The sequence below is a fragment of the Camarhynchus parvulus genome, chromosome 3, assembly GCF_901933205.1.
Source record: "Camarhynchus parvulus chromosome 3, STF_HiC, whole genome shotgun sequence".
Taxonomy (NCBI): Eukaryota; Metazoa; Chordata; class Aves; order Passeriformes; family Thraupidae; genus Camarhynchus; species Camarhynchus parvulus.
This window is the reverse complement of record NC_044573.1, coordinates 13,320,588-13,343,367: the sequence shown is the minus strand read 5'-3', so window position 1 is coordinate 13,343,367 and position 22,780 is coordinate 13,320,588. Positions and strand designations below refer to the sequence as shown.

The 22,780-nt window shown below is 37.9% G+C and overlaps 1 protein-coding gene across 3 annotated transcripts in view; it reads right to left on the bottom strand.

The window, feature by feature from the left end:
* SOS1 (SOS Ras/Rac guanine nucleotide exchange factor 1) overlaps positions 1 to 22,780 on the bottom strand; it is a 43,504-nt gene that overhangs the window by 4,653 nt on the left and 16,071 nt on the right. For all 3 annotated transcript variants that reach the window (XM_030944986.1, XM_030944984.1, XM_030944985.1), the window contains 11 exons: positions 22,582 to 22,680; positions 11,728 to 11,855; positions 10,298 to 10,953; positions 5,899 to 5,980; positions 5,548 to 5,670; positions 5,286 to 5,389; positions 3,872 to 4,094; positions 3,089 to 3,208; positions 2,612 to 2,774; positions 2,164 to 2,281; positions 757 to 929 (listed from right to left, as the gene is read on the bottom strand). In XM_030944986.1, coding sequence (XP_030800846.1) covers positions 757 to 929; positions 2,164 to 2,281; positions 2,612 to 2,774; positions 3,089 to 3,208; positions 3,872 to 4,094; positions 5,286 to 5,389; positions 5,548 to 5,670; positions 5,899 to 5,980; positions 10,298 to 10,953; positions 11,728 to 11,855; positions 22,582 to 22,680 — 1,989 coding nt within the window. The remainder of the gene's footprint in view (positions 1 to 756; positions 930 to 2,163; positions 2,282 to 2,611; positions 2,775 to 3,088; positions 3,209 to 3,871; positions 4,095 to 5,285; positions 5,390 to 5,547; positions 5,671 to 5,898; positions 5,981 to 10,297; positions 10,954 to 11,727; positions 11,856 to 22,581; positions 22,681 to 22,780) is intronic.

The following is a 22,780-nucleotide window of genomic DNA, read 5'->3' as shown; positions in this document are numbered from 1 at the left end:
TCTGGACATTGCTATTGCTATGCTTGGCCTGAAAACCAGTTGTGCAAGTACCCTAAATGCTTTTTCCAGTGCAAAGTCAGACCAGGTTTGCCCAAACACTTCCAGAAAAAGCTGCAAACAATCCATCTTTACACTGATGCAGGGAAGACTGCTCCCACAATGCATTCTGTCAAAGCCTGAGGAGAACAAATAAAAAAAAAACCTTGCAGAATCTCCTAAGATAACCTGTCCTGTGACTCTCTGAATGCACTCAGATCAAAAGATAGTAAGAAAAAAAGAAGAAAGGAAGAAAGGAAAGCAACCAGAGAGGACACTGCTTCGACAACACCTCAGACCAAGGAAAACAAGCACCAGGAGAAAGAAAGATGTATCATCTCCACCAACACATGATGTAAACACAGTGCTATCAGGTAAACATGGAACATAAAGGCAGGGTAACAGAGGAGGAAAAGACAACTGGGCAAGTAATTGCAACTGAGTGAAGGACAATGAGAATCTGCCAGTTTCAGTTCCTGTCTAACACTGATCAATAAGAAGATCTACCAACGTCCCAACAGATGAGAAAAAAATGAAACAAACCCAAGAAACTGCAAGCATTGAGCTTTCTGCCCTTTCTTACACTGAGACCCAAGAGAGGTTTTATGACAGGTCCTCTGCTCATCTCTGATTCAGTCAGACTGAATCTATGTGAATTCAGTCTGTCCTTATGGTCTGTCAGCTGACAGAATCACCACAGAAGGAAACTGTGTCACTTACCCTGATGTCAAATTCCACTCTTAAACAATATGGCTGGTTCTGGTACTGCTGGATCTCCCCTGTTATCTCAGCTACCTTCCTTCTCTTGCTGAAGTTGATAAGGTCTTTTCCATGGCGCTTGAGAAATTCAGGATTGCCTTCTTCTGTTTTCAAAATGTTGGTTAAGTAAATCCCTAAACAGCAACAGAAGAGGTTTTCAACAGAGAGTACAAAACAAGGAGGAAGTCATGACTGGAATACAAGGAATTCTTAAAAAAATTAATTTGTGCACTGCAATTATTTAGAAAACCCTTTGTTAGGGTCAACAAGAGAACTGCACCTGACCTTCCAAGAAGGGCAACAATTTAAATATTTTAACATGCCTTGTTGCATCAAAGTCCCAAAGTCTGTGCTTCTTTCTGTGGTTTAGGAAGCTCACACAACTGAACACTAAAAGGGGACACTGAACAGGAGTGCTTTCTCTTAACTCCTCCATTAGACACCCCAGCTAAAGTCCAACTATTATTTTCAAGTTTTATCCTGGCTTCATAATTGCATCAAATAATTTGAAGATTAGGAAGTAAAAAGTGCTCTCCGTTTCACAGATCATGTGTCTGGAATTGTTATTATTACTTGACAGAAATAACTGAAGCTATTCACACGTGATCCTGCTAACCTCTACTCATCTCTGAAGCAGGACAGAAGGTTTCTTAGTTCATCTTATCTTTCTTTGCAGAGCTTTGGAGTATATCTTTCCCCAATCTGTAAAAGGCCAAAAAAGCCATCAACACTATTTTCTTTCAGTTTTGGCCTGAAGCCTATGTTGGACAACTGCACTGTCCAGACTTGGAACTGATCTGTAGCAAACATTTAAGTGGATAGCTTAAGAAAAGGAGTGATATGTGCTTAACATCAGAATCTGCTAAATGTCAGCAATCTATTTCAAAGAAGAACTGTTAAATCTGATTATAAAGAGGATGCTTGCTTTCCAAACTCTGTTTCTACAGAAATAAGACTTTTTAATAGAAATGAGACTCTAGCTGTATTTCTTGGAACACCTGATGAGGAAGAGGATCTTTCTTTTTCTCCCATGCAATGGCAATAATATTTCTAATGTGACCACCTTCTATTGAGAGTATATATGGTTGTAACAGTTCAAACCACACTCAAAGTAAAAATCAGCAAATATGGATATTGCATAAAATAGGATATTGCAGATATACTTATTTTTACTGCAAATAATATCTTCCATGAATAGACACTTTAGGGTTTTTTCACATATTCGTGTCTGGGCACCTGAAATTCCAACCCACCTGTCCTGTTAAAATTGACTTTTCTCTCTATTGTTCATACTCTGTTTAGTCCCTTAGCTCAATACTTTCCAAATGTTAATGTAGGACATGGCTCATCCAAACCACAGGTACTCACCAAAAAAAGGCACACAAGGAGGATTAATGGACCTGAGTTTTGCCAAGTATTTCTTATAATGGTCCTCACTCAGCTCATAAGCTTCTTCTAAGATCTTCTTCTGGCGACTTGGAATTTGCTTAAAAGAGAGATCAAACAGGTGGTTTGGAAAGAGAAGATAAAGGCATGGCCCAGCAACAGTACTGGTCTCCCACTGGCACTTGAATCAGGGACCACGAGGACACTGCCCCACCATCCTGAGACGCCTTGCTTAAGTGGGGATGCATTTCTTGCTTCTGAAACCAAGGAAAAAAACCCTCTCTCTTACACCCTGGTTGATTAATTTATAGGGGGATTTACTTTCCTTGCTCCTTGGAAGCAAATGCTTACTGACAAGACAGGCTTTCAGTGCAGCCAAGGTACCCTGCATGACACTGCCATAGCAAAAGTGGAAAACATTTCACTGTACCTCAAATGTGTGATCCAACCTATAAACTGCTGCGGAGTTCATAGCACTGACAATCTCAAGGACACCATTAAAGTTGTTTAGCTCTTGAAAAACTTGCAGGATCTCAATTATCCGGCTCACTACAATTACTCTCTCCTCTAGGTTTTCTGTTTCTACAATGCATCTAAATACACAAGAACATTGGGGTTTGTATTAAAGCGCTGATGAGGTTTCCAAAGTCAAATATTAACTTGTAACACAAACAAATACGATTTTATCAAATTACTTGAGGTAGTTCTGAAACTGTCTTAGAGATTTGAAAATATTCTAAGAATACAAAGCTTGAGACCACTATGTTAAATTTCTCACAGGGACCAGTTTTAGCATCTGAACACCAAAACAGGAATTCTCCTGGAAGAGAATTTTTCACAGTATACTTGTGAATAGTCTGTAAATGTCCCAGTATGGAGTAGGTGCAGATTCAGGAAAGTCACTTACTTTTCGAACCACAGAGTTAGGTTAGTTGTATGCCTTATCATTTTGAGAAGGTTGGGAGAATTAATTTCTTTATCTTCCTTTGTCCACACACTTCCAACTAGTTCTGATGGCTGCACAGCTCTGGAAAAATAGATGTTTTATCAAAAATGTAACTAAAAGCAGGAAGGTATTATTTTTCCAAACCCTCTTGATTTTCAATGAATTTGGAATTCATATTTAGAAATAAATTCTTAAGGTATCCCTTCTACAATGTTAGGCTGCCCTCTTGACTAAATGCTATTTCTATGCTTCTTTTTTAGACTGTAGATATTTCTTTATGTATGTCACTCCTAACCACCTCTGTTCATCTAAATGAAGAATGAAATCTCCATCTCGTTCACCACAACAAAAAGTGAGCTTCCAATGCCTGAATAATTTCTTATAGACAGCTGATGAGATCTGACATGGTCCTTAATTTGCTACACAAAGCAGGATGTGAAGAAAACTGATTTAATAATTGTTCATACTTCTCAATGGTTGGTCTACACAGAAAATACCAGGAGAAAGCTGGAGCACAAGACAATTAACAGCATGCAACAGTCACACATACTGCACAGTAACTTGGGGAGGATAAAACAAATATTATATTTAAGAGAGCTTCCTCTGAAAAATGGAAATTAATACACACCACTGGTGAAGTCCCTTAATTTCTGTGGGGCTTCACGTCAGAGGCCCACAGAAACAATTTCAGGCATGGAGAATATTTTGGTTTGTGCCACATGTTTCTCAGTGGAGGAAAATTACCTGTAAAAATCCGATTCCAGCAAAGTGAGCTGCCGAGCGATTTCTATGGGATGCAGAGTGAGCAAGTCAAAAGTCTCTGTGTGGCCTGGTTTGCTGATGTGCCACTCAATTGCTGGAGGGGGGCTCTCAAAAGTGATGTTGTGGCTCGGCCCAATGGCTTGTGCCTGCTTTTTCCTGTTGATTATCTTTGTGATGGATTCAACCCACTTCTTCATGGCTTTGCCTGGCACACAGAGAAAGTTACTGTTTAGTTAATATTGTTTTTCCTAAGACATCAGTATAATTCAGTAAACAGTAACCCCAAAACCTACTAAATTAAAGCAATCATATATTCTTTAGGATTGGCATTCTCTACACAAATGTAGAAGTATTCAAAGACAGAAAGAATTCCTCAATAGCCAATGCTGAGCACGACTTTGCCCAAGGACAAATGAGAACACCCAAATTAGACTCCTGCTCTGATTTAGGTGCTTTTCTTTCTTTTCTGAGTTTACAGTGAGTTTTTGGGAACAAACCTTGTTTTGCCCAAAATGCACTTCTGCAAACACTTTGAACTTTCTAGTTTGGGCAAGAGCATGTGATTACCTCAGATAACCTAGAAAGTCAAAATAACAAACAGGGAGAAGCTTCTTCCTGTACTGCATTTACCATCAAAGCTGAGAATAAAATTGAAAGGCCAAAAGCCTTTTTAACTCTGCATCATAAGAATTTTATGCACCAGTCCATTGAAAATTTACCAGTAACACCCACTGGATTAGCTGCCTCATTCTCACCTCTTTTTAGTGGCTAAATAACCGCTAAGTACTTCTCTGACACAGTCTTTTCCTACAAATTGCTCCCATGTCTGTCTTGGCTTTATTTAAAAGGAAACAGGAAAAGTCTGTACAATCACAACAGCAAGGTGTCCTACAGTTCTAATATGCACTGTGAAGTAGCTGGAAACTCTTGTTTCAAATAAATAATGGTTTCCACCATCCAACTTTACAAAAATTAGCCCTGTGTAAAGTTTAAAATGACAATCAAAGCAATTATTCTGTCCTGATCATGACTCAGTTCTTATTATTTTTCATTATTTCAGTCCCTCTACAACAAAACTCATTCATGTGATTAACATATTTAACATTATGTAAATTTAATTTCAGTCCCTCTAGAACAAAACTCAATTTATGTAAATAACAATCATTATTCTGAACAAGAGCCAGATTTTGAATAATAGTGTGTGTGTGTGGGCTTAATGAAAGTCTATTTCACGCTCTTTATGAAATATTTAGTAAGTATTTAATAATAATAGTATTTATTATTTAGCAAGTATTTAATAATGTCCTGTTTTTCCTGAAAGCAAAATTGATCACACTCTGTATCTCTGAAACGGGATGCTTTAACATAATGTCAGCACTTAAGGAACTCTAAATACCTCTTACTGTTCCAATGAACTCCTCCAAACGTTTCAGAAGGTCAGCATCTCTTTCAAAGTCATAGAAATGGTGCTCTACCCAGTGTCGACACACATTTAATACTCTGCAAAAGCAAAGAATAAAGAAACACTCTAGAGCCAAGTGTATCTTCCCTTTCAAAGCAGCTGCAAGAAAGGCCACTGGCAGCACCAGGAGCCAGGGCAGTCAAAAGGTGGCACTTCAGAAGGAATTCAGGGTGGCTCCCAGGGATGCAGCACTCACCTCAGCTGCACAGGTTGAATGTACTCTTTCCTAAACCTTTTCAGCTCTGCACTGAGGGGTTGGTCTCCGTTCTCCATGGCAATACGGTCGGCTTCTGTTGGCTCAGGCTCTGGAATTTCAAATCTAGCACAGAAGATGGGTGTAAGCACTAGGCCTCTGTTACACCAGTCTTTGGCACAAGCTTCTGGTTATAAACTTGTACATTTTACTGGCAATCCTTGAATTGGACAACTTTTTGAAAAGGTGTTTGAAGTGACTCAAAACCAACTGGAAAGCCAGAATCTTACACACTCCAAGTAAAAAGAAAACAAAATGCACTTCATAAGAACAGTATTTTTAACAGTGGCATACCTTTCTATTAGCAAACTCAGCAACTCTTGAGGTCTACAGAAGGATCTATATGTTGTGAGAAAAGTCCGAACAAAGTTGGGATCTAAGACAAAGAATAATTTTACACTTATGTCAGCAATTACCTATTTTTTTTTCTTTTACAATAACTTCAATTATCTGTTAAAATTAATGATGTCACCCTATCAACTTACAGAGAAGATGATGTAAACCAAAATGGCTTTGGTAATAGTTCAAAACCTCCTAAAATAGCAATACAAAGCAGAACTTAAAGACAATTTTAATTCCGTTGAAGGTTCACAACAATGACTTTTTCCCTCCCCTTTAACTGTTAAAAGACAGGATTCTTTCCCAATGACTTTGAAATTAATGAATAGATGATTTTATTTACGAGTAAACAACTTTGGTTTTGACAATGATTGGGACATGAGAACTCAAAAAAGACATTAAGTCACTTTGCACTGGATAGAAATGGCCTCTTCCAGGGGAGAATATTTCCCCCAAACTGGCACAACTGATAACCACTCATGGCTATAGCAGCCTAGATATTTTTTCACCTGACAGCAATGTTAGAAGTTATATTTATTTCACTTCTAGAAAATCAACTAATTTCATTTAAATTGACTAATTACATGTCAATTTATTTAAAATATGAAAATGTGTCTTGAAAATAATCAAAACAATCTGAAAACCAAAGTGTTTCTCATAATTACAAAAGCAAACCCATTTGTTTTCAAATATGAGGAAATGCAGTGACAGCTCACTGGCAATGCACAGAGCTGACTAGAAACAAGGCTAACACTGTTATCACTGAACAGAATTAATGAGCAGATTGCAACAGCTTTGCATATTAAATCCATATCCAGATTTGAAAACCAAACCCCAGCTTGTAATTGTCCTAATACAGAGTGGCTGAGGAGGAGCTCACAGGAACTTGAAGCAAGAATTCCTGTAGGCTATAACATGTAGGATAAAAAGACTGCATTATTTGACCTAATACTCTACTGGATTTGTTTCCTGGAATATGGATTTTTAAGAGCTGCTTTAAAATCCTCCTTAACTCTTTACCAGCATCTTGTCTATTTGAATGAACATTCCAACTTCCTTAGATCCCACTGAGTTGCTCATTTGGGCAACAGTTTACTGTGATGTGCTGCACACCTTAACTCTGCCATGTAACGCAGCATTTCCTTGCAATTTTGTTGCATGATAATTCTCATTCCTTAAACAACTGGCTATTCTGCTTCTCACGTCCTTCATTACTCCATTTTCCTAATCATAACCCCTCTCCCACCAGTCCTTGAAACTGTACGGTTCAAAATTATTTTCAAAGGCAGAACTCCCATACTTTTTGCACAAAGAAGGTCATCCTTCTTCACATCATCTTCATCATGAAAATACACAAATTCTGCTGTGCTAAAGAAGCACAGTAACTCATGCTTTCACAGCTTGCAATCTGTACACAGCATGTACTCTAAATAAGAGATTTTGTCTACATGAAAAAAAGAGCTTCCATAGCAATTAAGATCTTCAGATCACTGCAAGCTCTGAGTTGTAGCTATTGTTATTTACAGGTAGGGTCAGCATATAAATCCACAATACACATTGAATTTCAAATGAAGTAGATCAGAAAATCAAATCTAACTTCATTATCTTACTAGCAACGACTGTGACTCAAAATAGTGTACAATATATGAGTAAGTGTTAAAAAAATACAGACAACACCAGTTAGCCAGGATGTCTGCTCATGTGATAATTCTCTCTTCAATGCAGACAATTTGAAAGCTAAAAAAGAACAATAACTGTTCTACGAGGATTTATAAATAATCACCCTTGAATTCCTTAAGAAAGGAAACGGACACCATGATGACGCACAAGCACTCTTAACATATCTAAGCTTTAAAAATAGAAGAGTGCTGCTCTATAGATAAAAAAAATGCCATGACTTTAAAATGTTGGTACCACCTAATCCAGCTGTTCTGAAACAAGAATTGGGCAAGAGGAGATAATGAATGCAAAAACACATTAAAACAAGAAAAACCCACCAGAATATGCAAGTAAGGTCAGAACCTGAACTTCTAATTGCAGGGCAATTTCTCTCATGTAAAAATGCATGGAAAACTGCTTTTGCAGAGGAGATTTCTCTCTGTTTTGCTGCTCCACCACAGGCTAGTTTGGACAGTCTGCCACACCTTGTGACCAGGTGGCCATCAGGGCTGTCTCCCTGTCTGAGCTGTTGTAGAAGCTGGATGCCTCCCCCCCAGCAGAATTGTTTCCTTAGAGCTGTCCCTGATGCACAGCAAAGAAATTTTGGCTGATAAAATGGTTTCTCATTTGTCAAGGGGGTGAGGGATGACAAATAAAAGGTCCAACACACATACCTACAAATGAGATGGACTGTGTGGATCTTCATATATTACAAAAAATTGAGACCTGATTTGACTACAGCAACTAACTAAACTGCAACAATTTGTATGACCTTTGCAAAGTGTATCTGTAATTATTTCTTAGACCACTTGACCTACAAAGATAAAAACCCAGAGAAAAGACACAGTTATAGTAAATACTGTCTTTAGACTGGCAGATCAAGGGCTGCCATAACCGGTCACACTGAATTTCAGAAAAATTGCCTCAGAAAGGGACACTCTTGCTGTTCTGGCATCTGAATATAAAGCCAATAAAGACTTTAAAGATCACCATCACAGATACACAATCCTGCATGGGGCAAGAAAAGAATTTCTACAGTCTGTAGCTGTTTGGCTACATATCCCCAAGGCATTCATCTTCCCAGGTCTCCAAGCAGAGGAGAAGCCTTGAACTCAGCTTATACATGTGTGAAAGAGCTAACCTGGTACTCTGCAGAACTGCTGCCCTACTCACTGCATCTCACAAGATGCAACAAACCCCTGAATGATTTACATCACCAATAGATCATGTTTCCTGTACAACAGAGCATTTTTGGTTGAGTCACTATCTTTTATTTCTTTGCTGCCCTGGAAAAGACTGCACAGAATGGTGAGAATAATGATGTTTTTCCTCACAGATAACCAATTATAAAACAGAAGGTATAGAAGATAAGAGTGTCGAGAAATTATGCACAATGTAGCAATGCAGCGTCACATCCACTAAGATGATTAAGGCTACAAAGACAAGCTACATACATTATAAGACAACTATTTTTATCCTTTTGGTCAAAGTCTTTCAGGCCACCTCTCAGTACTTATATTCTCAGTTTTCTCATACAATACTTTTTGCTAATTCTTTTGCAAAGGCAATGCTAGGTTTAAAAACAATAATAGTGAAGTGTCTTCCTTTCTTTAAGGCTGAGTTGTTTGATTTTAATTTTCAAGACTTACAACATGAATTATGTCATAAATCATGCCTATAAAATACAAGGCCAAGAGCTAGAAGTTTAAAAAGTTACAAGAAAATGAAGACAGCTACAAAACTGCTCAGGTAAAGACTGCTAGCACAATATTGCATTTGGCTTTCTAGTAAACGTTAGGAAAATTAAAAGAAGAGCAAGAATGGTAATGGAGCAAAGAGATATAAGTATTTTAAATAGTAAACAGAATACTAAACTACAGAAATTATATTCTGCTTACTGCTCACTTCTTTCAAACACATATTCCTGATCTAGGCAGGGTATCTAGGACTGAGCTGCAGAAGAACACTCTACAACAATTAAGAGTGCAAAAAGGAAGAAAAAATTGTTGAATATGAAAAGCACTAATATCAAGATGCATGAAGTTTCAGAACAACTGACATACAGACAGAATCAGAAAAAAAATCCAAACCCCAAACATAAGCCCATGCTTTGCAGCACAGCTTATGCAAATCCTGGGCTCCCATCAAGAAGAACCCCACACACTGAGGTCAGCCTGGATAACCACATACATGGCTTTAACATGACTTCAACACAAACAGAAACCCTAAGTGAAAAGTCCTTAAATCAAATCCTCACTGAAGTTCTGATTAAGGCAAAGTTCTGAGGACAAAGTATGCAAGTGACTGCATCTATCAAGTTGACATTGGTCTTTCCATGGCATGCCAGGATGGACACAGCTGATAGAGTACAACCCTGAACTGAAAACACTGGGCCCATAATTCTCTCCCACAATGCTGGTCCTTCCTGTGTCACCCAGCTTTAAAAGTCTGGAGGGAAGGCAGTTCTTGTAGCTTGGGGCACAAAGGAAAAAGTATTGTCTAGAGCTCAATTGCTGCACACCCCACCCCCTCCCTTGCATGAGAACAATCTCATGCACATGTAATATCCCATGTGAACTGCCAAACATATTCACTTTTTACTCACTTTATGTATTTTGCTGCATGTATTTAACAGAGAGAGAAGCATGAACAAGTTACTACCTTGCGTTTTGGCTGCACAAACCAAGTGCCTCACCTGCATACATGTGGTATGTCAGCCTCTCGATGAGCTTCACAACAGTTCCTGCCTTGATGATGGGGATTCCAGATTTGGGCTGCATGTTCTCTTCAAACACAATATTCTCTTCAGAGTCGGGTTCTGCAAACCTATAAAGCTCAGGATTTGGAAATCTCATCTGCTCCTCTTTTTCTTCCTGTAACATTGTTACATCCAACATCCTTTCCAGCGTGCTTCTATATTGCAAAGATATCAATGCTGCCATCCAGTTGTTTTTCTCTTCAGCTGATTTAGCAGCAAAAATAACACTGTTCTCATCTTTTAAGATGATTTCAAAAGCATGTCTATACTCATTAGTGTCATCTTTATCATTGATTTGTACCTTTCGCATGAAGAACTTCTCCTTGAGTCGATATTCTGCATTGCTAGCACCAGGAAGTCTTGGTTGGCCATGATTTGACTTACAGCAAATCATCAAGCCATCAAACAGGAATATGTGTCTCTCGTGCTTTGCTCCTACACGTGTGAGTGTTCCTTCCATGATGAACTCGTTACAGCACTGTCCAATGTCTTTACCCTCCCAACCATCAATATTTTTCTGGATTTCATTCATTTTCTTAATTGCTAGCTGCTTCCCCTTCATCTGCTGAGTATAGAACCGGCATGCGGATTCACTTCAGTGGAGCATGGGAAAAAGGCAGCCTATTAGTACACATGTTTTTAAAAAAACACAACCACCACTAACACAAAAACACCAAGATCATCCTTCTGAGAAGTGAGGATTCCACTGAGAATGCAATTTCATCATTCAATATCAGCAACATTGCAAAGTTTTGACTAAAGTATCTCATCTGATAAATTTTCTACTTATCTTCAGCAATAGATGTTTTACCTAAACACAAACAACCAGAGGCAGGCAAGTTGTGAGTGCTTCTTAGACCAACAAGCCACTCACTTCCATAACCAACAGAACAATTCTAGATGGCATTAATTTGAAACAAGCACATTCAGAAAAAAAAGCTGTTAACTGCATTCATGTTCAAGCCTAAAGGCTACCCTTGGCAGCACAAAAATTGTCTGGCAACAAAAATATTTAAACAATTTTAAGAGTAGTTTCAAATTCAAGAACATTACCTTCTAACCACACTGAAAGGTAATTTTAGAATATTTTTAGGTGGATATTTATTAACAATTAACCCACCAAAGCCGCAACTTTCTACTTACCAGTGTATTCTCAGAACGTCTCAACTAGCAGTTTGCAAGGACACATAGAAATTAGAACTGTTTTAAAACAATAACAAATTATCTTGGCTTTGATGTCACTTCCTCTGAAAAAGCAGGCTTGTCACAAACTATTTTGTTCATTGTTTACTAAAAGAGGAAACCGGGAGCCCTGGATTTATAGCAAAGCATTAAGAGCAGAGAGCAGAAAAAGCGGAAACGTTTACCTAAGCCTTCGCTTTGCAAGGCTTTTGGAGCATATCCGTTCCATACTGCTTTGAAGATTTAGCAGGGCAGTTATTGCTTGCTTCAAGCACTCCTTATCTTCTTCATCCTCACTTTTTTCTTCCAATTGCTGTGAACATTGAAAGTCAAAGACAGGAAGTGTTACAAGCATTTTGGTACGTGCAAATCCAGAAGTTTGACCCAGGAAGAAGAAATCTAACCTTCTGCTGATTTTCCATGCTCCTGCTTGTTATAAAAGTTAATGGTAATAACCAGGTGTGTTACTGACACAGGTGAGAGACAACTCTCTGCTAAGAGCTTAATCTCATTAAAATACAGCACAGTCACTAAGGTCCCCAGATATAAACACACTCAGACATGAAGTATTTATCTCAAACTGGTTTGATTTCCCTTACAGCTCCTTATTGGAACCAATTTCAGGTGTTAAATCTTAAGAAGAACAAGAAATGAAGGAGATCCCCACACACACGATACTACAGGACAAGATCAAATCAGTCCTTAACACATAAACATCCTGGAACCGGCAAGCTGGACCCAAAGCTAAGGAGAATTCCTTCATCACATTTAAAAATAGAAGATTACAAGGACTCTCACCTCATGAATAACAGCCTAATTAATAAATCAGGTGGAAGGGGACCTTGGAAATTATCTCAAGCCAACCTCCAGCACAACTGCAGAGCCAACACAAATCAAGTTGGTCAGAGCCACAATTAGTTTTGAATTTAAAAACTAAACTAAAACTGGATAAGAAGGGTCAACACTTGATATTTTGTGTCTAACTATTGTTATGGCAAGGTAAATTTTTAGAACAAGATCTGCCATGTTTAAGATTGCTTAAATTGAAGATTTGCATCTCAAATCTTCATTTAAGCACTAAAATGTTTCACATGAGAGAAAAAATAGGTGACTACAGTTGTGGCTTGGATTGCAAACTGAAATAACATTTGCAGAATTATTAACAGACAAGCATTTTAGATTATCACACACCAAGAATTAGCTCCACACGACTGAAGAATTTGTTTTGTTGGTGGAAGTGAAACAAAGGCCAGTATGAACCAGAATGAGATACCCTTGCAAAAAGTAAAATTGTGCTGTTTGATTCCAGTGTAAAATATAAGTACTGTCCTTCAAAATCCGACAGAGTACAACAGACACATTTGATATTTTAATGGGTCAGAGAACAGCACTAATTTCCCCCCAACTAATCATTCAATGCAACAGCTGTCAATGCCAAAGACTACTTTATTTGTTTCCAGCCATAAGGATGATCACAAAGTTTATTCTAGGCAGCTGTGGTTCATGTAGTGTCATCTGTTACACTCTCTACCTAAGCAGCATTAGGTGGGAGAGCCTACTTGTGTAGCAACCACTGAAACAGGTCTGAGAATGCACCACAACAAGCATTACTCCCCAGAAGATCTTAGGGAGATGACATCATCCAAGAAGGAACAGATTACCCTCTTCATATTCCTCTACTCTCCAGATTTAGGGAGGCATCATCTCCCCTTTGCTTTAGTTTTGCAGATCTGGGTTCAGAGAGGATTTCAGACCAAGGAGGGAAGTCCACCACTGGCAGAAGTCCTGAAAGAAAGCTTTGAAAAAGCTGTAACTACCACTAAGATTTTGCATCTTTCCTGCACAAGCATTCAGAGAAGGCTCTTTGCCTTGTGCACTGCCTTTTTACAAGTTTCCATCAAAACAGTCTGGTTGAGTTTCCTACAATTTCTGGGTTTCTACTCTTCAGCAGTGGAAGAGATTGTTTAAGCCTGGTCTCCTTGAAAATAAGCCTTACTAGGTCCTACAATATTCTGTACATTCTCTTCAGAAACAAACGAATAAAGATTAACATTCATTACTGCAAAGCATTCTGCTCTTATGTTGCTTTTTACAGCACCCTCTCTCTACTTGCAAAAAGGTTGGTATTTACCACGTCCCAAAGCAAAACACATATCTGCATACAGAGAAAGCAGTTAATACTTAGAAACTAAATCAAAATCCAGTGTGCTCCAGGTTTAACATTTAGAAAGTGCTGTGCAGAAATCTGTGTTGTCTTCTGTGTAACACCAACACAAATGGCAAATCACGCAATACTCTGAATCACTATGGAGACACTTATCTGGACACAGGAATTTGGAAGTTTATATTCCAGCAGTACAGTCTGGTTAAGTCTACTTTTGGTAACTGTACAGTTACCAAAACTAGACTTAACCAGAACTCAGTGTAAATTACAGCAATGATTTCATCTTGCACTGCCCCTGGACAGTTCAGAAAAGGTGGAAAGTGAAATGGCATAACTGGAAAGCACCCAGAAAGTTTCTCTGCAAATCCCACTCATTCTTCTATAGCTGTGCAGTGCCCCCTAATGAAGAAACCAGGGAGATGCTAAGTGTGAGGTGGGGTTTGTTTGTTTTGGGGTTGTTTGCTTTTGTTTGTTTTTTTACAGAAAGCGCACTACATACTAGAAAAAATATAATACTATGTGAAGGAAGTGTAGACTTCTGATTATCAGTAGTATTATAGAGATTGTGGGTTTTAACAATCTTATGAGAAAATATTGGCTTATCATTCATGTGATTCACAACACTCCAGGCACAAGACACTGTTCATTCAAAGAAAAAAAACTTGGAAAATAGACTGCTAAGGAAATCTTTAACAAAAAGAAAGTAGTCTACATTCTAGACCACAATCCTGAAGAGATGCCAAGAAATGGAAGACAAGGTATTTTGTTCTACCTGTTGCATACCACAAGGATTACATATTTATAAATTCCAAAGAGATAGAAAATAAATCCTTCTTATGCAGCACACAATTAGCCTCTGGCAGTTAACGTCTTACACTGTTAGAGAAATATCTCTCTGGAAATACAGTGATAGAAAATACAGAGGAGAACCATAGCAGCAAGTGTCATGACAGATAGGAAGTCTTCTTGAACTTTAGGCTTTGCATCACAACCTAGACTTCTGTCTTCCCAGAAGATTAAGCCTAACCACTGAAATTTGTGAACTGCAAGTTCCCCAGTTCCTCTGGGAATCAAGACCACAGCTTCAATACACAGAAGACAGAGCTATTTTGTAATCAACAATAAAAACCAACAGGGTTTCTTCTCTGAGCAAGGCAGGCAGGTCTGCTGGCACTTAGCCACAAACCAATCCTGGAAGGTGGCTCAACAGCACAGATACTTGAGAGCACTCTCTGACTTTTTGTAATTCCTAAAACAAACAAAAAACTCAGCCCAAAGCAGCAGTGTACTGGAGACAAAAGAAAGTGTTCTCATATCTAGAAACTTTGAATTTTTAGAAAGCATGAGGAAATCATCTCGGACAGTAAATGGGGACAACTGCAGGGAGCACCATGCACTTCTGGAAAATGCTAGCAGACTAAAAAGCAACTCACACTTGAACCTTGAAGGAAACTCCACATGCCATATTCCTGAACATACATACACAGCTTCAATACACTGAAATTTGAAAAGTCATTTTGTTCTCATATAAACTCAGACAATCTTGAGCACAGTGCAGTAAAAACAGTCATACAGTTATCTGTTTATTCAGATCTATATTACAGCAGGAGTGTCAGTTGCATTGATAGTGGAACAGAACTTAGCATCTTACTGAAGCAATGATAAAAACCTTTTCTCCATTCAAAGTTTAATTATGTCTTCTCAGTTTAATTTTTAAAAGCTACATAAAATAGCACATGTCAAATATCAAACCCCAGATATCAGATAATTAGTTACAAAAAGCCTTCAGCATTCTCTTGGAAGTACATTTTAAAAGACACAGACGCTAAAAGGCCCTCATCTTTTATTTCATGTTATGTTTAACTCACAATATAAAATATGATCAACCCATTGGGAAGCATACTGGACAAGTAAAGCATCAAAACAGAGGAAAACAAAAAGCATTTCAACTTTTAGTACAAGATTCCTTGTTCCTTCACCTCTTTACTATGTGACTTAAAATAGATCCTAAATATATGTTGAAAATTCAAGTACATCAAATGTCATCTGAGCCCAAAAAACGTAAAATCATTTGGGCTAAAGAAACATGTGAATTTAAGGAATTGTTACTCTGATTACCCAATGTGAACGTTCTTATTTGGGAAGGGCTGTGCGTGTATGTGTGAAATTAAAATAATTATGTTTCAGAATTCAATTACATTACTCTGAAGTGCCATTTTGAAAGTCAGGAAGACCCATTGAGAACTGCATACTACATAAGTCTGTCAGCTGATGTTTCACCAATTCAACAGATCAAAAGGTTTCTTATGTGGCCAATTTGCCACTAGCATTCCCATAAAGGGGTACAGCCTGTCAGAAGACCATATTCCACATTTGCTCCAGGGCTACAGCACCCTGCTAAGTGTTTTACCTGGTGTCTCCTCAGCAGGAAGAGGTGCAATTTTGCTCTCAGCTTCTGCAAGTTTGCTCTCAGTTTCTGCAGCTGGGAAGGGATTCAAGTATGCAATCACTGTTAGGTTACACACTCAGCATCTCCTTCACCAAGGAAGGGATAGAAAAGCAAAGTCTTTTTTTCAAATGTCTTCTCGGAGGTTTTCACAAAACTATTTCCTAAACATTCAGAATTTTTGTAGGCTACTAGCAGCCATTTATGAATTTTACATTCCATTACTGGGAATGGCTACTTTGCCTGTAGGAGGCCTTGACTTCTCCAAGTACAAGAAGCTCATTTGCTCTGCATTTTTCAGAAATATGGGATTTTTTTTTTTTTTTTGCATGTGCTGATGTCTCCTCCACAGCAGCATCATTACCTTTCTGCAACAAATGTACAAGTTCACACAGATCCTTCCAGAGCCTTCATGCTCTGAAACTCTCTTCTCTCTTACTGTCACTTTGGTTTGTCTCATCACTATTAGCAGACCTGCAGAATACATTAGAAATTTAAAACTCATAATTTAGTTCGTAACATTTAGTTAGATCAGTATTTGAAATATCTACAGAATATTTACCTACGTGCTTCCACACATGTAATTGAGGTCTTCCATTTTCTTCCCCCAAATTTTCCATCAAAGTAAAGACAATGCAATTTGAAAACATCTTCCCCTTCTCTTTAGTAATTCCAAAATGGATTAAAATCCACTTTTTCTGCTTCAAAACAATTCAAGTCTGATCTTTGCCAGAAAATTTTGCAAGGCTGTAAGCAAAACTGGATGACACCTCTATGTTTGGACAGAAATGTATGAATTTTTGAACAGAAATGTATGAATATTTTGATGCTATGTAAGGTGAATGTACCATTTCAGAGATCACTCTGAGAAGCAAGGGTAGAACTCTGTTGATTTTAAGAGGAATCCTAGTGGTTAAGTAAAAAAAAACAGCAGGTGAAGTGAAATGAAATGAAACAGCAAATGACAAGAACAAACCACGAACGGCATTTGTTGTTCCACTTGTGTTTGTTATTTCCTTCATGTTTCCCTTGAATATCTCCAAGTATTGACAGAAAACATAAACCTCCACTGCTATAAGAGAAAGTAAGAAAGCTGGTAGTAGGGCTCAATCCATAGCTCCATATCCAGAAGTATTTCCAGTGAAGAGATGCAAGCATATTGAAGTCTGAACCACTGCACTACCTCTCTCCAAGGATCTGTCTTTTGTACACAAGGTGGCAGGAGAATAAAACAGGGAAATACACTACAGTTTTTAAAAGATTATGCAACAATACAAGTGTATCAGGGACGGTATCATGGCTGTCAGTCACAAAAACTAGGAGTTGAAAATCCCAGCTAAAATAAGCTTCTTAACATTCAGTCTTGGATGGATTTTGTTAAAACTTTTATTTATTGGGGAAAAAAGGATCAAAATTTGTGCAAATTCCTGTAACACCCATCCCTTTTCATGGGAGCTTGGCCTTGGGTGTTCAGCACAAGCTGCTGCCATGAAGCTGAAGTGCTCTCTACCATCGCTAACAGCAGCCACTGAAAAGTGGGAACAAATCAGTTAATACAGCTCTTCTAGCACCCACAGGATTACAGAGCATTTGCCATGCAGGTGGTTCTGGAAAATTGACTGGAAAACAGGACTTTGGAACCCTACAGTTAAACACGTAAGTGAAGTCATAGGTCTGGAGTTCAGGACGTGCTTCATTTGACTTCCCAAAGAAGTCTGGCCCTGTGACATCCTACTCCTGCCTCATGGGATCAAAGTATAGCCTTTGCTGTTACAGGGCCAGCAGGACTGACTGACACAGCCCAGGTGCCACTGAAGACTGGAAGGCAAAGGGTCACAAGGAATATCTTACGCTCACTTTTGTTACATTTTATCCAGTTTTTGCAAAGAAGCAATTTTAAAGGGATAATAGAAAAAATATTCACAGAGGTACCTATTTACAAAGGAAAGAAGATTATTAGAAATTATTAGAAAATTTCTTGGAAAGAGACATCTGTTTCTCAAAATCCCAGGTACATCCTGTATATAAGGAAAAAACCCTACAAAGCAAAACATGCAGCCCCATTACACCTCCAGAACAGATGACATAAATCACTGACAAATGAAGTGACACCCATGCGCATAGATTCATCTGATACAAACACAGGTAACACATCAATGAGTGCCACAGCTAGAAAGAAAATTAAGGACCAATTAATTCAACTAACAATAACCAAATTTCTGGGAAAAGTGCACACACATCCACAAAACTTTGTGTGACAAAGTTTTTTTTTCCCCTTTCAACTTCTCCCTTTTGGCTGATGAACACACAACTGACTTAAGGCATAAACTCACTAGCACTTAAAGGAGAAAAGAAATAGAAATACTGTCAATGAAACCCCACAAGCAAGAAGTAAATACAGAATATAATTTCCTCATTTCACCTAGCTGTATCAACTCTGGCTTCTACCACATTACACAACTCCTGCACCTTTACAACATTCCAGTTGTAACACAAGTCTTCTTAGCTTAATAATATGAAGTTTCTTAAATTTTTAACCTACTATCACATTCTAGGAAACGTCTTCTTAGACTTCAGTCCAAATTTTACATCACCCCAGCTTTTTCTCCTAAGAAACACCCAAATACACTGGGTAGTCCTTATCACACACTAGCTACAGTTTGGTCAAGCTACACTTTCTTTAACACACAGACCTTCATCTGTCACAGAGACCTAGAACTGCACATTATCTCCAGTGGATGTAATAAGTCATCCACATCTGCAGCTACATACACAAAGATATGTAAAACTTTAATACTTCTGCTGTTTATTTATTTCAAATGGAATTGTGCATAGAAGTTACTGTCCTTGGAAAGAAGCACTGAAGAAAAAGTGATTTCAGGAAGTAAAATCTTGTGCTGATATTAAGTGAATACATTCTAGAAATAATTCACAGCTAGTTCAAGTCCATGATTTACTGGTTTTAACAGTAATTAAAGGATACTTTGCAAATTGACTAAAGCAACAGAACCTGCTAATCACAGCGCTCATACCGAACACAAGCAGTCCAGACACTGCAGTGAGACAATGATCTATAATTGCAGATATTGTAAAACCTTTGCAGACTGACAAAGTTCAACTCATTAAGACTTTGATTCTCCACCCTGGGCTGGGTTACACCACTTACAGATGGGATTGCAAACCCAATTCACTCAATTTGTTACACTCTGGAACATGACACTGGGTGAAACAAGGCTGAGAATCAAAATGAAGTCAAAGCCCAAAATACTTTGGGATGTGCTGCCCAATAAAACACACAGCAAGAAACACAGGAGATCAAGTTCAAGATACTCTAGTCCTAAACTAACATTGTACTACCTTGTGACTTCTTCAGCTACATGTAACAAAGTTAATATCAACAGGTTGGGAAAAGGAGAGGTTATCATCTTGAAAGACCTTGCCAAACCAGAATTATTATTTTTACCATTAGCATGGTGGAAGAGAAAGACAAAAAGGTTCAACTGAGGAGTATTTCTACTTGACCTGAATTGCTAGTCAGTAAAACCTGAAAAGTTACTTATCATCTAAGAACAAAATTTGAAAAAAAAAATAAACATAATAGATGCTGCTGTGAAATGAAAGCATCCTGAGATTTTTAGTATACTATAAATAGAATTCCAATTAAAATAGAAATATAAAAAATATTAGCATTAATTTAAAACATTAAAATATATTAGCAAAGAGATGATAGCTACTACTCCTAAGTTATGGGACTCAAATCTGCACTTGGCTTAAAAAAACCCCAACCACACAAAATCCCTACCAAGTTCTCCTGTTGCCCAAAATATATTGTTTTATATAAGCGAAGTTTATTTATGCTTTGCAGTATTTCTACCTGGAAAAAAAAGAACTTTAAAGTAATCTATTCACCCAATGAAAGAGTATCATACATACATACATACAAATGTGCAGCATTTGAAACAGTGCCCAATTCAATTCAAAAGTCTTGAAAACCTCATTCTCCAATTACCAAATATCATATTAGTGCTTCTATAATTTAGAAAAGCTCATTTATTATCTGAACATCTGCAGAAAAGTGCAGTTTCACACAAAGCTGCTATTTTATATAGTTCCTATATAAAAGTTTGAGGACTTTCAGGTTGGTTGAAGGAAAACACAGCTCTTAGTCCTATGCTAATTACCCAACAATGTAACAGCAAGAAGATTCAGCTAAAAATAGAACATGCATTTGTGCATTCCTGGTACCCTGTCCAACTTCAGGAAGGCTTTAGTTTCTAAATTGGATAAGCTTTAGTGAATAGCAATTTACTTTTTTTTTATAGTCTGGATAGTTATAAGGTAACCGAAATGCATTTTAAATAGATTACTTCAAAATATGCAACATTATACAACACAGCTCAAAGATAAATGCTAACCTCTCTATCCTTAAGTATACCTATATTCAAGAGAAATCAAATGTTTTTCCACTTGCTACTTTGCCAACATTTTGTCTCTTCATAACCAGAGGTCCATTTTCACAGCATTTTTGACTTGATTATTCAGAGACATGCTTGCAATCACTAACTCAGGCCTCTCACCACACAAGAGAATTCAATACCTTCTATCAGTGGAACTGTCAGGATGATATAATTGCACAAATATCCTTCTGTGGCAGATAAAAATCAAGCTGGAATCTGTTAAAATATTCTAGATATAAGGAAGAAAGTGTTACTGCTAGCAAAGACTATTTGAGGCAGGGATTCATATTGAATTGCACACTGATGTGCTCATTGACAGCTGAAGATGCTGCCACCAGAGATAACACCTCTCTCTTCATGTGCACCTATTATCCCTCACTGCCTATTCTGTGTACATGACATGTGTGTGCTGACAGACCACAGTGACAGGTGTCCAACTAAAACGTGACATGAGCAACACGGTGGGAAGAAAACCTGGGAGCTTAGTATCAGATACAGAATAAAATCCAGCACAACAATATCAGACTGACACAGGGTAGAGGAGCTCTGTGTACTTGTGTGTGTAGAGCATGAATGTGAAAAGAAGAATTTTTCCCAAAGCAGAGGTCATGAGTTGCAAAAAGACTGATAAACTTTGGAGGAGAGGGGTCAGCTTAGACCCCTGCCTGCCCTAGAAAAGGCAAACACAGGCTGCTCCCTGTTCCATAGGCACACATGCTCTCCTTTCCTCCCTAAAATTGCCAGTGGCAAGAAGCAAGGCAGGATGGCTGGGTGTCAGACAGCACTAATCCTTCATGCTTTGTCCATTAGGTAATACAGTGCCATGTTCACATGGAAGTATGCAAAGCCTTCGGTACTGCATTTTGACACTGTGAGATAACAGCGTGAGCAGAGACACCTTATTAGGTGCAGGTCTTTATTGTACAAAATGCAAACAAGCTGTGTCAAACCTCACTTCCAATGGACTGCCACAAAAGGAAATGCTTGATATTTTAAAGATGTCTGAAGTCAGACCAAACCCATGAATGAGGCAAACAGATCAGGCACATATCCCAAAATTTTTCAAAAAGCATGTTATACAAGATGTGCTACATGCCAAAGGCGTACATGTAGATCTAAATCACTGAAAATGAAGTTACAACTGTAGACACTTAAGCTCAAAGATGAACTACTGGCTTATCCAGAGACAACCAACCAAACATTCAAGGAAACACAACACATTTCTTAAAATTGTTTTGGTTTTTTGTTTGCTTGTTTTTTTGTTTTACTTCTGATTCAAATTTTCATAAATAGTTCTTTGGAACACTGTATACCTTATGAATTTCCATTAAGCCCAAAAGAAGCTCCTACGGGAATGTTTTCCTCAAAATGCTTTACAGTCCTTAAGGATCATTATGCAATACTGATAAGTGACCCAGAGAAACATTCTGCAGCTATTATATGTGTATGTTATTGTTACCCTATCAATGCAAGGTCTAATTACAAATAGCCCAAGTATAAATATTAACCAAGCTTCCCTTTGAAGGAAATATAGCACCTTTACAATCCTGTGGGAAATGCACTGCAAGAACACTGAAGCTTTTATTAAAATAAAATGAAGTCTGAAGGGGAATCTAGCTGTGATTTCAAATTTACAAAGTAAGAGCTTGACATTTTCCATAATACAGCCATGTGCCATCACCTCCTAGCACTGTTGAATGAAACAATCATTCCAAGAATATGAGTGTGTAGATCTCTACTGCTTTCTAGACTGATACATAATTTAACAGAAATAATTATCAGCTGATATTCAGTTAATTATAGCATCCACCTGCAGAGCACACAGCCTGCTTTTCTCTCAACACATCAGTTTAATTATTCACATTCTAGTAAAAGATTTTACACCTGAGTATCCAAAGCTCTCACCTAACACTGAGAACCATGAAAAAAAAACCAAAATCCCAAACACATCAGATTTACATAATATTCTTACTTTTAGCAGTTCAAAATAATGAAGACAGTGGTAAACAGGGGCGAGCAGGAGCCGGGGTAGAACATACTGAACAGCTTCTTTAAAGCCTTCACCTATTGACTAGAAACAAAATAAGTTTCAGTCTTAAAACAATACATGTACTGAAGCAATAAGACAATGTAGTTAACACAGTAATATCAACAACATGTCTTATTTAAAG